This window comes from Vulpes vulpes, chromosome 3 (genome assembly GCF_048418805.1).
Source record: "Vulpes vulpes isolate BD-2025 chromosome 3, VulVul3, whole genome shotgun sequence".
Taxonomy (NCBI): domain Eukaryota; kingdom Metazoa; phylum Chordata; class Mammalia; order Carnivora; family Canidae; genus Vulpes; species Vulpes vulpes.
This window is the reverse complement of record NC_132782.1, coordinates 66,775,244-66,791,225: the sequence shown is the minus strand read 5'-3', so window position 1 is coordinate 66,791,225 and position 15,982 is coordinate 66,775,244. Positions and strand designations below refer to the sequence as shown.

General features: G+C 51.3%; 1 protein-coding gene across 4 annotated transcripts in view; it reads right to left on the bottom strand.

The window, feature by feature from the left end:
• Window positions 1-15,982, bottom strand: part of TENT4A (terminal nucleotidyltransferase 4A) — a 42,269-nt gene extending 26,287 nt beyond the window's left edge. Inside the window, exon 1 of one of the 4 annotated variants that reach the window (XM_072752682.1) lies at window positions 15,086-15,982. In XM_072752682.1, coding sequence (XP_072608783.1) covers window positions 15,086-15,894 — 809 coding nt within the window. In that variant the 5' untranslated portion in view covers window positions 15,895-15,982. The remainder of the gene's footprint in view (window positions 1-15,085) is intronic. The other 3 variants (XM_072752681.1, XM_072752684.1, XM_072752683.1) reach the window with 3 other exon arrangements.

Here is a 15,982-nt window from a genome sequence, read left to right as displayed (position 1 = left end):
TTTATCTTGAATTAGATTTAAATAAATACAAAATGATACCTGTATAATGTATTGAGAGTAGTATTAAAAACCATACAAAGAAATATGCTCAAGTGTTAGCAGGAAAATTATGGGTAATTTCTCTTCCATATTTCCCATATTTCTTCAGTAAGTATATTATTGCTTTTATAATCATAACCCCCCATCCAAAAAAAAAAAGCATCACTTTGGTTTCATTCATTGATACTACTTTACTTCCAAAGGTCACAGGACAGACATTTCTGCTTGTGTTAAGTCTCTGGTCTCCTGCTTCTATGTTAGGGGCACTCCAGCAGAGGCATCTCCTGGCTCCGTCCCAGCCCACGAGTGAGCTAGGCCAGGACCATGGAGGCCAGGGAACCCCGCTGATGGCTCAGCATAGAGGTCCAGCAAGCTACAGGCCCCTTCAACCCTAAAATTCTGGTTCTAGTGCCACCCAAGCCACCAGTTCAGGAAGCTACTCTAGACTGCAGCATTCACTCCCCACAACAGACAGGGCTCCTGAAAACACCACCCCCACAATCCCAGAAAATCCTCTGCAGATGCAGAAGAATGAGCCTGAGGAGACTTCTCTGAGGAAGGGGGTGTTCTCTCAAGGACCCCAACTCTCTCTGGCTACATCCCACCAGAGAGCATTAGCTCCCTGTTAAGGCCTTCCTAGGGGCCCACTCTCATCACAGCACCAATGCCAAAGAGCTGTGCTGAGTAAGATTCGGAGGCTACGTTTAGACTCTACAGGAAAAAGCCTGTCATTTGTTGGTGATCATATCATATCAATATTCTTCTTATTAGCTGACATTTACCACCTGCTGGCTCTGTCCAGGCACTGCACAACACACTTCATTGAGCATGGTCCTGAGAAGCACCATCATCACCCCTCCTTATGGAAGGCTCAGTAGTTAAAGCACCTCCAGAGATGCATGTCTCACATAGAGAGCTCAGGCAGGGCAGCACCTCTACTGTGGGCTCCTGATGCTCAAAGCACTCCCTGGAGCTTCCATTTCCCACCAACCGCACTCCCTGTCTGCCTCCTGCAGGCTTCTGGAATCTCCACACTCTGCCTCCACCTCCCTAAGCTGCTCCGTTCCCACTGGCTCCCTCCCTGGCCTTGACCACTCAGGAGATATCAGGTGCCAGACACGAGCAGTCTCACTACTGATGATGCCGTCCTAAGGGGACAAGGCGTCCCAGCGCCCCAATAGAAGACATAACAATCACCTTCCATGTCACCAAAACTCGAAGAGCACCTGGAAGAGCCTATGTCCAGTTCCATGGGGCCCGCAGACATGCACACAGCGGGAGCCAGTGCCCCGCACACTAGTGCAGTAACATCTGGGAAGTCTACTGCAATGAACTGACCTCACTTCACTGAACCCAGTATCTGTACAGGTAAAATTCAATTTACACTGTCAGAAAAAACTAATATAACTTTTAACTATCACGTGTTTACTTTTCATTCAATCAGCCAGGATTGTTTCCATCCAGTTTAAGGAGGAAACAAGTCATCTGCACCAATTCTCCTGGGCACAAACTAGACATGGCAACCTCTTAAAGTCTCAGGAGGGGGGCCAGCACTCACCAACCTCCCAAGGCCCCACCCAAGATGACTAGGAAATGTTTTAAGAGAAAAGAAAACACTACTGGAATAAGAATGGGAAAGGACTTAACGGATCCAAGGTTTAAGTCAATATGAAAGTGCAGAAAGCAAATGTGACTCATCTTTCTACAGTGATTTCCTGTAGACCTACTATGTAGCAAGCACTATTCTGATACTGGCTACGGAGTAGCAAACACAACAAAGTAAGTAAGGCCCTTGCTATGAGTTTGGGAGTGGGCCGAGGGCAGCATGGAGAGGGGAGATGATAACCAAAAAAAGCAGAGTACACTATGCAGCCTTCAAATGGTGACCCACAGCCATCTACATGGTTACTTCAGCTGGGGTGGTGAGGAGCTGGTACTGGAGCCTTGACGGAAGAGCAAGCAGCAGCCAGACATGCAATGGTTGGGGGACAGCATCCTGGCAAAAGGGTAAGCAGCCCAAGGCCCCCACAGCAAAGATGAGCTCCGGAGGCTTCAGGAACTGGGAGGAAGCCCAATGGCCCAAGGAACAGGGGTGCCTGGGTCTGGGGTGCAGCAACCCTGGGACAACTTCAAACAAGGCTGTCAGGCTCCAGGAAGAAACCCAGTGGCCAGGAAGAAGAGGACCAAAGAGGCCTGAGAAAGCCAAGGCCCTTAAGAAAGACTCGGGCCCTGACACAGGTGCCTGCCAGCTGCCCCAAGCCCATACTCTCCACCCATAGGGCTGCCAGGTCCCAGAGAGGCCAGCCCAGAATGCAGCCAGCCTTTCAAGCCCGCAGCCCAGGCTGAAATCTCCCAGCGAGGTGGAAAGGGCACAGCAGGAACACACGTATGCCACATCAGCATAAAGGCAGCCTGTGAGGTCTGCCCTGGCAGCAACCCCATGAACATACCACAGCAAAAAAAAAAAAAAAAAAAAAAAAAGAAAGAGAGAGAGAGAGAGAGAAGGAACCGTACACAACAGAAACAATAAACCCAGCAGCAAGGAACACAAAAGCTGAAACTGGGAAAAACCTGCTATGGGGCCTCATTCAACAGAAAAGCAACCTCGGTCAAGACACGTCACTAACGTCGGGGTTCCCCCCATGACAAGCAGCAGAACAGGGACACGCCCCGTGCGCTGGAGCAACAAGAGCCGAGCTCAACAAGATGAATGCAGAGGAAACAGAAAAGGATTCAGGTCATCTGAGGGGCAGAGGTCCCCCTGGAGGGACAGACACGCTGCCAGTAACAGGGAGACAACTCAGAATGGGTTGGCAGGGCGGTTGGGGGCGGGGGGATGGCCTCCCTAAAGCCAAGGCACAGCCCGCCCTGTGGGTGCAGCTCCACTCCGAGCAGGAGTGACATCAGGGGCCCACGCTGAGACAGACAGACGCTGCTCCCAGGGCCAGCGTGGACAGGAGGAAGGCTTCGGAAAGGCAACTGAGAAATTAACCTCCGGGAACCATCTTCACCGACGGGGGACTCAGATTCCTGACGACATTCACAGCCAGGGAGACGGGTACTAGGCACAGGGCGGGCCTCAGGGAGCGCAGCACCATCAGCTCCCTTTACAACCCTGACCGCACACACACAACAGGAAGACACTGACACAGGCCTCCAGGGGCAGAGCCGGTGACTCAGCCCCGGGCTGGGGCTTCGGGGCCCCAGGCGCTCCACCAGGTTCAGGCCCTGGGCGCCCTGGCCAGCGGATGGGGAGTGAGGCCGGGGTCACAGCCAGAGCGGCACACAGGCCGCCCTGCAAGGCTCACGGCAGCACACAAAGGCAAGGAGATGGCTCCGCGAGCTCTGGCGGGGTAGACGCCCCCTCAACAAAGCCCAGCAGAAACAGGGACCATGCGGGGAACCCAGACATCTGATGGCATCCCAGAAGAGCCTGGGGTGAGCATGAGGGCTCTGTAAAGACAAAACCAAGACTAATCAACTGCAAACTGGTTTCCTGCGTCCAGGCAGGACTGCAGAGCCACCAGGAGCCCAGGCCACCCGGGGTCAGACACCCAGCAGGATATACGGATGGTGCCCCATTGGGTGCTGACATCAAGATTTAGTAAGTCCCGACAGATTATGCAGAAAAGGACCTGGCACTCCGGAAAGGCTCAATAAATGGCAGCAATTATAATTACAGAACAAAATATAAACGCTTAACTCATGGTGACAAATAATGTAACGCAAATCAGGACGTAAAAGGCTATTTTAGTCCGCTCAGGCCGCTGTAACAGGACACCACAGACTAGGCAATTTAAACAACAGACATTTATTTCTCACAATTCTGGACGCTGCAAGTCCAAGATCAGGGCCTGGGCACTGTCAGGTTCCGGCGAGAGCCCCTTTCCTGGCCTGCAGATGGCTGCCTTTTTTTTTTTTTTTAATAATTTTTTAAAAATTTATTCACTTGAGAGAGAGAAAGAGCAAGCAAGAGCACAAGCCGAGGGGGAGGGGCCGAGGAAGAGGGAGAGAGAGAGTCTCAAGCTGACTCCACCCCCCAGAGCCCAGCCTGACTCCATGCTCAATGTCACAACCCTGAGATCATGACCTGAGCTGAAACCAAGAGTCAGACAGACACTTGATGGACTGGCCCACCCAGGTGCCCTTCATCATTTTCTTCCATTCTTGGTCTCAGCAATTCCTCCTAGAAACTAGTATTTCCATCTAGGAAGTTCCATGTTACCTTCACTTTCAAGCAAAATTAATAATTTAGCAAGCTGTATTTAGAGAGAACATGAATTGTAACAGAAGAAGTCCTGCTGATTCATCCATGTGGGCTTAGAGAGAGGTCCACAACGGCAGTCACCTAACAGCACTTTGGTGATCTCTGGGTGGTAGACTCATGATTTTGAAGCTTTCTTTTTTTAAACAAACAAACACACACAGACACACACACACACACAAATCCATTTAATGAAAATAATGATTTAGAAATCCACAGAAAGCACTCTTAGCAATTAGTACACAGAACTATAAGATGCACGGTGTCACACAGGGTAGTGGCATCACTGACCACGTAAAGAAGTCACTCTGGAAACATAGGATGAAGCACCAGGCCTCATGCCTGGTTTGTGAGAAACTAGTCCAGACTCCTCTTGGGGAGATCAGGACAAAGATGTCCATTTTGGGGTACCTGCACTGTTTAGAGCCCAATGATTTCACGATGCTCTCTGCAACCTGAGAGGATCATGTCCCTCTACCCAGAGATAAGAACTCATATAATTATTTTCTCCCTATTACCACACCTCTTTGAACAATCCCTTCTTTACTCCACATGTCTAGTGGTTAAAAAGATGTGCTGTGGGGCAGTCTGGGTGGCTCAGTGGTTTAGCACCGCCTTCAGCCCAGGGCGTGATCCTGAGGACCCACGATCGAGTTCCACATCAGGCTCCCTGCATGGAGCCTGCTTCTGTCTCTGCCTGTGTCTCTGCCTCTGTCTCTCATGAATAAACAAAATCTTAAAAAAAAAAAAAAAATTGTGCTGTGGAAACAGACTGCCTGGGATCCAACACCGGCACTGCACCCACCAGCTGGGTGAGGCAGTGGGCCCATTCTGCTCTGTAGTATGCTCCCCACCCCCCGCGTACCAGGAGGGCTGCCCAATATGCTGCATGCAGGGGTGCGAGCTCAACAGGCCAGTGATGATGATGACAGTGACAAGTGCTGAAAACCCCTCACTTGACAGGAAAAAAGGAAAGGCTGACACATCCACCTGCAAAGGAAGGTGCCGAGAACAAGGGGCCATCTTCCCAACCATAAACTTCTTACTTCCAACAGTCTTACCCCAAAAGCACTCCTATAAGGCCATTTTCACTCTTAACAATTTTGCAAGCTTCAGTTCATTCCAAACCTTAACCTGTGACTATTCTTGCAGGTTCCCATTCTTTGGAATTTGGTCTCCGTTCTATGTTCTGTTTACATCATGCTTGCACGTAGGACTGTACATCAGTCTCCCGTGAGTCAGTGTCTGATGGAGCCACATTCTCTCTAGACTGATTCATCATCAATTTCCTTCCACAAGATAACTTATCACAACACTTTAGGATCTCCACATTTCACAGGCCACCTAAGGTATCCTCTTTTACATATGCTGGCTATCTCTTCAGAGTTGTCCTTCAATTTTTAAAATTTCTTTGCTTAAATTCAGAGGTGTCTAAATACTCTACTGCGTTGCACTATGGCTCCCATCTCTGCCAGTTCTCCATGTTCCTGATTCTTGCTCTGGATTCGGGCACACCTGTTCCCATCGTGGGGAGGCAGCGGTGGCACAGGCTGTCCGGTCCAGCAGGGAAGCTGTTGTCTGGTCCTGCTGGGAAGCTACAGTTCTCCTATTTTCTGGTTGCACCTTGGGCAAGATGTTCTATCTACAAAAGCTTACTCTCTCTTTAAAACGAGCTACTGACAAGAAGAAATGGGAGGAGGCAGTCAACAAACGCTTACTAGTCCTGCTTTCATCTCCCAGTAGTCTTCAGTTACAATAGCAACTCATCAAATACTCCATTTTTCCTAGATAACAACTTGTAAGAAAAAAATCCAGATAGGAGGAGTCCTGCTCCCTTCAGGACCACCTCACCTCCCAGGCCAGTCCTGGAGTGTCTGCAGAAAGCAGGAATTTCAGCATACTATGGCAGCAGGACTGGCATAAAACTCCTCCAACCCCACCTCCAGCATCTTCGTCATTTGACCGTCCAAGTCCTTACAGGAGAACCTCAGTGCTCCCTCTCCCCTAATATGACCTCTCTTCAGAAAAACAAAAAAGCAAAGGGCCCTCTATAGACTCACTGAGGCTGGGAGTTGCTAACCCCCCTCCCGCACGTCTTGAAGAGGTCTCCTTCAGTGAACACTGCTGGAGCTCCCAGACATCAGCGCTGGAAGGCTGTGAGCCTGGCTAGGCATCTGTTTTCTATCTGCTGAAGGGGAGTGGTGCTACCCATTTCCTGAGCCTGCTCTAAGAACACAGGGAGGAAAGTGATGCAGAGAGCAGAGCCCTGTAGAGCCCCCTGCCCTGGGAGCTGTGGCAGCCACTGTGTGCCTGAGAAGAGCGGTCGGCAAGAGACTGTAGGCAGGAGCGCCAGGCCACCACCTCCAGGCTGGACTAGATGCTCTGAGCCGTACCGAGCTTGTTCCGTGTTGCCCTCTGCCATGAACCGAGACTATGCTTCCTGTGCTATTGAAACAGCAGCCCTTTGAAAAGAATATACACCAGAAACTCAGAAACACCAGTTCTAGAGCTTTCCAGTGGTGGCTTGCTGAGTACTACAGCTTTTGCTGTTGTTCCCATTTGGATTTATTTAGGCAGCAGTTACTGAATCAAACACTGTGTTTCAAATAAAGAGTCTAAAGTTACTCTAGGTTGGTGCTGTCCAAACATAAGGCTATTTAAGTTTTCATTAAAATTAAATGCAATTAAAATTCAATTCCACAGTTGCATTAGTCACATGACAGGTGCTCAATGGCCACATATCCTAGTGGCCTCTGTACTGGACCGCACAAAACCAGAGCTCTTCCACCTTCACAGAGCAAGCCGCTACCAGCGTGCTCTAGCTCTGCAGTGCCCTGTCCCTTACTTTTGTTTTCTTTGCTGTACACAGAAGTTAGAAGCTGCAAAGGGCTCAGAGAAATAACATTCACTCCTACTAAGTGCACAGAACGACAACAACAAAAAAAATCCTCAACAACTTTCAACAAGTCACACATGATAACACACCTGATGAAATATGACAGCAGGGCCTAAGAAGCTCTGGAAAGATATGTATTTAAAACCTTCAGAACACATTACTTGGGCACTGGTTAGATTTTCAAAATCAGAAAAGGATGCCTTGACTCAAAGGGAGAAGTATCCTCACAACATCGCATTGGTCCCTGAAGACTTGGAACTTTAGGCTTTAACAGTTTCTCAGAGAAAAGCTCTAGCCTGAGAGGGAAAGTTGTATTTTCAAACTCAGAGCAAAAAGCTTTTATCTGTCCAGTTGGCAATGAGCCCCACCTAATTTTTGGTTTCAATTTCCTCAGAGAAGAGAGGAGAAAGGGGAAGAAAAGGAGTGGCCTTCTCAAACCTCCACGTGACAATTCACACGGCACTTCCTAGTCTCCTTTATGTAGCGTGTCCTACCAGGGGGGATGTCGTACGGACACTTAGCTTCACGGGTGGAGAAGCTGAGCCTCAGAAGCCAGAACCCATGATGCAACCAGTGAAAAACGGGCCTGTGAAGGAGGCTCCAGGGGTGCAGGATGCAGGCTAACGGAGCAAGCCCAAGGCCACAGGCATGCCTCCCAAACGGTGGGAGACACATGCCAGCCAAAGAGCTCTAAGCAAAAATGAAATGATTTGATTTTTCATTTCCCTTTGACTCCTGCATCCTAGCCACTGCTTCAGATCCACAGAATTCCAGAAACATGATGATCATCTGAAATCTCTCTCCAATATAGAAAGACAGAAACCACCTACATCCACATGTTATCACTTAGGAAATTAACTCCAATCTTAAACCACAGGAGAGCCTAAATGGTTCTGCAGAGCAGCTGATCTGGGAATTAAAAAAGAGCACAAACCCACAATAAAAAGGCATGTTGCTGACAATGAAAGACATTCTCTGACAACGGGAACCTCAGAGACGCTCCCACCGAGTCTGCCCCGTCTGTCCATGTGGAAACAGACAAACCTCTGTGCAGACACCTGGTGTGTCTGGAGGGAGCTTGGGTGCCTCCTCCTTTTCTCTGGCAAATGGAGCTCAGGCCTCCCCTAGCTTGATCGATCACAGGACACCCATCAGGTGGCTGAAGGATAGGCAACGTATCTTCATACTTTCCAGAGTTTTCTAACTTTGCCTGGATAGGTATTAGTTTTATAATAACAGAGAAACCAACTAAATCTAAATGGTGATGTCTTTCAAATACAGAATTTTTTGATAGCTTTCTGCTTTTGAGTTCTGCACTGCAAGGTATAAAACTGGTTTAACCGCACTCCTTGGGAGAAACAAGCAGATAAACTGCAATCAATTTTAACATTCTGCTTTTAACTAACTTCAGAGTTGGCAATCAAGTCTTCAAAAATTCCAAAACAAACAACAAAAGTTACCTCTAGCATTTGACTTAAACCATGAAGCTTGGCCACCCCTCCCGTGTTCATGTAAGCTAGCAGACCCTTTCGCTTGCTCATTCACTGTTCATCAGAAGCTTCCTCGCTTACTCAGAGGTAGCTAGCAGCAGCTCGTGCTTGGCACTGGGTACAGGCAAAGACACAGCCCCTTCACCCTAAGGGGATGTGAGAGAACAAGGGTCAGCTGTCACCTGTGTAAGAGTAGCAGTCACTCCACAGGAAGGGACCAGGGAAGAGCAGAGGAGCAGTGTTCTTGCTCTGCCCGCAGGAGGCACAGGGCTCTCCCACTAACTTGGGCTGCCATACAACTGGTGGGGTTTTGTGCAAACCAAGACAGACTACTATGTACTTACACCTAAATTCCAGAGGCTACTGGAATGAATCACCTGGCATCCCCGCCTACCTGCCCAACACACAAGAATGACAGCTTTCCTAAGCTGGCCAATGCAGGGTGTCTCACAAATGGGACTCTTCGATCGCTGTCATTCTCATGTTTTCATTCACATGGCTTTCAATTAAACCACTCTTAGATGACCTATGAGAGAGGCACAGAAAAGCACTGGGAGCTAGTCACTCTGGTTGCCAGAGTTCAGTTGTGAAGACAAAACCAGAGGACAGGACCAGCAATACCAGAGTCATCATGATGGGCTGGAGTCCAGTCAAAGGAGAGAACTGCTGGAAAAGAAAACCACATCCTCCTCATTACCTACAGGAGCACACCTCCATGCGAGGCAGGAAGCCTCCAGAAGATATTCCACACCCCAATCCCCAGAACCTGTGGCCAGGACAAAATCATCATCACTCCTGTCATCATGCTGTACTACAGCATGCCCTTAAAAGAGACAATGACCTGGGTAGGCAAATACATAAGCCCTGAAAGCAGAGGGCTTCCTCCAGCTGGCAGGGACACGGTCAGAGAGATTCAAAGCCCTATTACTAGTGTGAAGATGGAGGAACCATAAGTCAAGGAAGGCAGAGATGGCTCTAGGGAACTGAGACAGGCCCCCAGCTGGCAGCTAGCAAAGAATCAGGGACCTAAGTCCTACAACAGCAAGGAACTGAATTCTGCCAACAGGAATAGTTTGCAGGAGGACCCTGAGCTCCAGCCCAGAACACAGCAGCCAACACCTTGCCTGCAGCCTGGTGAGAGCCTGAGCAGGAAGCCAACCCAGCCATCCCAGCTTCTGATACGCAGAGTCCGCAAAAGAGTAAATGAGTACTGGTTTAAACCGTTAAATTTGTGCTCATTTGTCACACAGCAACAAACTACCATTGCGGGACAGAAATCTCAGAGAAAGACATTTAATTTGCAGTGCAAGTCCCACACTGTAGAAAGATACACCCCTGACCACCTCACCTGGGACACGTACTGGCACGGGGTTGGGGTGGAGAGCAGGTGTCTTGGGCAACCGTCTTAATCACCAAGATCACCCACCTGCCTTTACGCCTTTACTCTGGTGCCACACCCCCTCGGCAGCCTTACAAGACCAGAGCCTCCCGAGCAGCCTCTCCAGAGCCACGGCCAACAGTAATCTCCTCGGGATCCAGTGAGCACGACACCGTGACCCCTCACCTGTCAGGCTGTGTTCTTGTGCAGGTTTCTCAACTTCAACATCACAGTGTGCTATTTGTTCTGTTTTGTTTACAGCCCTCTTTCATGCCATAACTAAAAAAGCAGATCCTAAACGATACCGACCTACCCTAACACACAAAAAGTCCTCATTTTCCTGGGGTAACTATCATGCCTCCTCCCATCGCAGGTACAGGACTCCACTGACAATGGGAGACAAAAATTCTGTATTAAATAGTGACCTAAAGAAGGTCTGAGGCTTTACCCTGAAAAACAAATCTTAAAGTTATAAAAAATTGATACTTTAAAACATTCACGTAAAGATTATTTTCAACGGCACTTGATCACAATTTCTAAGAAGCAAACGGCCCTGCTTACTGCTTCTCCATCACAAGCCCCCAGCAACAAGATGTGGTCCACTCCACCCTACTCTGACTTCCACAGCATGAGCATTAACAAGGCCATTTTCTGCAAAAAAAAAAAAATTTGAGGTCTCTATTTTCCCCAAGGATCCCCTCCAGCCTGTTTAACATTCCAATCCTGTTCCAGAGCATCTATCCTGCCCTCCTCTTCTGCAGCAACCCCTTTTCAGTGTGTCAGCAGCTCTAACTGTGCCCCTGGTCATATTTACCCGTCAGCAGTCCTAACTGTGCCCCTGGTCACGTTTATCTGTGACTAGGCGCAACCTTCCCCAACTTCGTCATGACCAGCATCCTGCGCTAGATTTTCGATTTCACCTGGCAGTGACAGGCCGTGGTAGACTGGGCAGAAACAAGCAATGCTATTATTAAGGGGCGGGAGGAACCTCCGAATAGGAGCTAATTTCATGGGGTCAGTGCAGCAGCTAACGTGTGCACGGTGTGGTCATTGCTGTTTCCATCCACAATCTCACGCCCGTGGGGTCGCAAATGATGCACACTGAGAAATCAACACCCTGTGTGTGCCACCACTACCTCACGAGGCAGGTCTCGCAATAACCTCTCCTGTGTGTCCCACGATGTTTACAGGCAGAGGTGGGAGACAGAGCAAGGCCTGTACAGGAGTGACGATGCTGTAGTCTACCACGAGCCCTGCCGGGCTTTCACCTGCGCCCTCCCACTGGGTCCCCACGAGGACATGCTGGGGAAGGGAGGCATAGGCACGGTACTTGAGGAAGGGCCAAGTCAGGCTGGAAGCATGGGGGGGGGGGGTTGGGGGAGAGGAGTGGTGGTGTTCTTGGACACTCCTCCTCCAGGCTCCGACTCTTGGAACAGAGTGAAGAGAACACACCCACATGGGGTAAGACTACCTGGGGTCCTGAGGGGTGTGGCTAACCACATCCTGTGAAAGACACATGTCCATTTCTCACCAGAGGAAGAACTGAATTTTCTTTGAGGGTACAACGATGTCAAAAATTAAAACACTGTTGAGGCACCTGCAGAAAGGATGCTGCAAGACTGCTACACGCTATCAGCATTCCAGAGGACAACCTGCAGAAGGCCAAAGCCCACTCGGATACCTGGCCAGGGCCATGGGGGCCTCCTCTATCTCACTATGCTCTTCCTGGGGCTCTACGGGACACTAGTAAGGATGCAGCAATGTAGCTGGATCCAGTCTCCCACCCTTCCTCACCTGGGACTTCTGCCTTGAAGCTGAGGTTTCTGAAGCTGCCAGGACTGACCAGGACGGAGTAACAGTACTCTGCTGGGCCAGGGTGGTGGAGGTGAGGGCCTGTGAAAGCGGCAGGGGCCAGAGGTTGGGACGCACAGGGCCCAGGAGCCAGTCTGCACCTGCCCACGTCTCTAAGTCTCTAAGCCCAGGTACAGAGCACATTTCACACGGCTCCCAAAACAAAAGTTTGAGTGTCCAACCAAAATACAGAACGAGCACTAGAGCGGCTCCAAAGCAAGCACTTCACCTTCACTGCTTTGAGGGTTCCCATCCTGATCCCTGCTCTCCTCCACTTGTTTTCCGTTCACCTCAGCCAAGGATGAAACGGCTGGCAGCCTCCTGAAGCCACACCACCAGTCACGTTTCTAAGGGCAGAGTCCTCCACCCCAGAAAAGAAGAAACACTGCAGGTTGCTACACGGGGTACCACGCAAATGCCCAACTGGCTTTGGCTGATGTTACTCAACCTCCCACAGCGTCAGGGAACTGCTTATCCTTTCTTGAGGACAGCAGACACGGTCCTTCCAGAATGGCCTGTCCCGAGACTGCACGGTAAATCTGAGCAGCTGCTCATCAACAAGCTTCCTTTCTCCTGCCCAGGCTAAGGGCTCTCTCATCACAGTTCTTTCCCCTTCTAAACTACAGACACTCGGTGGTGGTCTTCCCATCACTCCGAGTAAGCTGGTGGCCAGGAGCAAGTTCTAGACTAAGCTATTTCTTGATACCAAAAAATGAGCTGCCATAATAACCTCAACGGAAAGATCCTCAACGGAAAGATCATGAGAAACATCTCCCACCTCTGACTACAGACACAGCTCAACTGCTCAAGTTCTGCTCTGCCTTACTATTCCTCTGCTCTGTCCCTCCTGAAAGGGTGGCCTGCTAGTAGCATTCAGAGTAGCAAACCAATAGGAGGCACCCCACCCTCCTAGACACATGGCAGACAATCCTAGCAGGCTCCTCCTCCAGGCGGAGATGGCAATAAGTGGCTAGACCCGGAGCGGTACACAGCACCCAAAGACACAGGAAAGAAGGGTGGGCAGCAAAAGAGGGAGAAAAAAGGAACATTAATACCAAGATCATTACTGCAGGGCCTCTACTTAGGTAAGTTAAAATGTGGACCTCCACTGCTTCAGAACCTACTCTGCAACCCTCCTCGTGGCCTCTGAGCAGAGTTCTAACAGGCCAGCAGGGGTTGACGGGGTAGGATCCCTCAGCAGACCCCCAGGCAGTTGTGCCCTAGAGGTAGGCTAAGAGTCTCAGGCTTTAGTCTTTAACCTCAAGAGGACACTGGGTGCCATCGGGTTCTAATTGGGGAGGGCCTAACCAAACCTGATGGAAGAGATTATCTCACTGGCCCTCTTTCATGCCATAATATGCCACTGGCAGTCAGTTCTGGGAGAGGCCCAGAGACCAGCAACAGTGCGTGTAAGATGACCATCTCTGGCCACTGGAGCAATCTCCACCAGAGGGGACAAACCTGCACGAGGATAAAGAGAAGGTATGGAGGATCTGATGAAAGACAGACAGGAGGAGCGAAGGTCGGCACACCTGCACAGGACAGACCGTGCTAGTGTGTGCTGGACAGGGGCAGGGTTCAGAGTCAGGATCAAGAAACTCTTGATCCTCTTCCAGGCCAACCACTGCCTCAGATCCTAGCAAAGAAAGTGGTACATGGTGGGCTTGTTTACTAATAAAAGCAACAGGGGCTCCTGGGTGGTTCATTCAGTTAAGCTTCTGCCTTGGGCTCAGGTCAAGATCCTAGGGTGCTGGGATCAAGCCCCAGGAGACTGCTTCTCTCTCTCTCCCACTGCCTTACCCCAGCCCAGCCACTCGTGTTTTCTCTACTTAAAAAAAAAAAAAAAAAAAAAAAAAAAAAAAAAAAAACAGCCACGTATATATTGAAGCTTACTAGAAGCCCAGGGGCAAGGAAACAGCTTCTTCCAGGGCCTGAATTTTTTGTGGAAGGGCATGATGCTGCCACTGCCTAGTAGCTCATGGAAAAAGCAAGACTTGGGACTGTCTGGACCCCCGAAACGCTCTTCAAGTGAAGACCACATGTCTTATTTTCCTAGTGCCAAGACACAGTCAGTTCCGGTGACATGATCAGCTGGAAACCTGCACCACCACCCCCCAACCACCACCAAAACCAAGGAACTCAGGTATGAATGCTATACATCAAGAAATCAGTTCCCCCAACACCTCTTCTTGGACAGTTTGACAAGTAAGGACTGGAGAGAGAGACAGAGGCGGGAGGAGAATGGCTCCCACTTGGGACTGAAATGCAAGCTGGGGGCTTCAGGGAACTTAGAGAAAGTAACACTTCTCAGTCAAACCAGGTGAAACAAATTGTAGGACATGAGCTCTGAGGGTATATCTCACATGCTTTAAAATAGTACCAACTTAAGCGTCTTCCAACTTGAACAAACGTTTTAGAAGAAAACAAAGTTACTTTAAGAAGTAACTTCAATATGTAGCAATTGCCAGATTCATAGAACTCTTAGTATTTGTAAAAACCCTAAAATCCTGGAAAATCCTTACATAGTTCTTCAAAGAGCATGCAACTTGCGATGAAAGTTCATGATTTCAGTCTCGAAATACATAAAACCTATGGACAAGTGCTTTGTGTGCAGGTGCTGAGAAAAGGGCAGCAAAAGGGCTGGGTAAGTGGCATTCCCACCTGCGCAGCCTCACCTGGAACTGCTTCAGGTTTTTGGTTTTCTCTTTCAAGCCGTCCTTGTCATTTGTGATTGCACTAAAGCTAAATCTGATTCGTAATCCCCTGTGAACTAACATGCAAAGATTTAAAACATAGGTGGCATCTTCCAAAGAATACGTGCTGCAAACGTTTTTATTTTCTTCTGGGTGCTATTAAACGCTTTTTCCAAAGACTGCAAAAGACGCTTTTTATGTAAATTTCTGCATAAAATCAAATCCCAACGCACAAGACGTCATCCAAAAAAAAAAAAAAAATATCACTTCTAAACTCCCTGTTGGTTAAACTGTATCACTACCGGAAGAAAACAAACAAACAAAAACAAAAAAAAAGCACAAGGAATCCTTTTCCAAAAGGCTCTTCTCAGAAAGATAAAAAGTCGACACTCCCGGCGCGCTCCGGCCGTGCCCCCGGCCCCCGGCGCGCCCCCGCCCCCCCGACCCCCGCCCCCCCCCCCGCGGGGCACTCACCCCTGGATGCCCGGGCTGTAGGCGCGGCTCTTCCACGGCGTCCCGGGCCGCGGCGCCTGGGGCCCGGGGCCGCCCCCTCCGCTCAGCGCGGCCGCGCGGCTGCCCGACAGCAGGTAGTTGAGGCCGTAGGTGCTGGCCTTGTTCTCGCGTTTCCGGCGGCCCGGGTGGAACTGGTGCTGCGGCGGGGAGCCGGCGGGCGCGGGGCCGCGCGGCCCGGGGTGCCCGTTGGCCGCGCCGGGGGCGCTCGGGGGGCCGTCGGCGAAGTGGAAGAAGGCGCCGCCGCGGCCGCCGCCCCCGCCCCCGCCCCCGCCGCCGCCGCCGCCGCCGCCGCCCGCCCGGCCGAGCGAGGCGCTGCTGGAGGACGACGACGAGCAGCCGGGGCTCTCGGTGCCCGACTCGGCGTTGGACGAGGACGACGACGACGACGACAGCGACGGCGACTTGTGCAGGCGCCGGGCGCCCTCGGCCGCGGGCCCGAGCGCCGTCAGCAGCGCGGGGGGCAGCGCGGCGGGGCCGGGCGCGGGCGGCGGGGGCGACGCGGCGGGGAGCGCGGGGAGCGCGGGGAGCGCGGGCCCCGCCAGGCCGCCGCCGCCGCCGCCGCCGCCGCCCGGCCCCGCCGCCCCCGCGCCCGCGCCCGCGCCCCCTCCCGCCGCGGCCGCCGTGTCCAGCGCGGGCGAGTTGAGGCAGAAGTAGGACGCGAAGCCCGAGCCGCCGCGGCCCACGCCCTGCGACGTCTCCCAGATCTGCATCCACAGGGCATTGGCCGGCCCCTTCTGCTCGGGCTGGATCCAGGCCACGCGCGGATCCATCCACGCGCCGCCCCGCGGGCCCGCGCGCCCGCCCGCCCCGCCGCGGCCCCGCCCCCGCCGCGCCCCGAGCCCGGCCGCGCGGCGCACG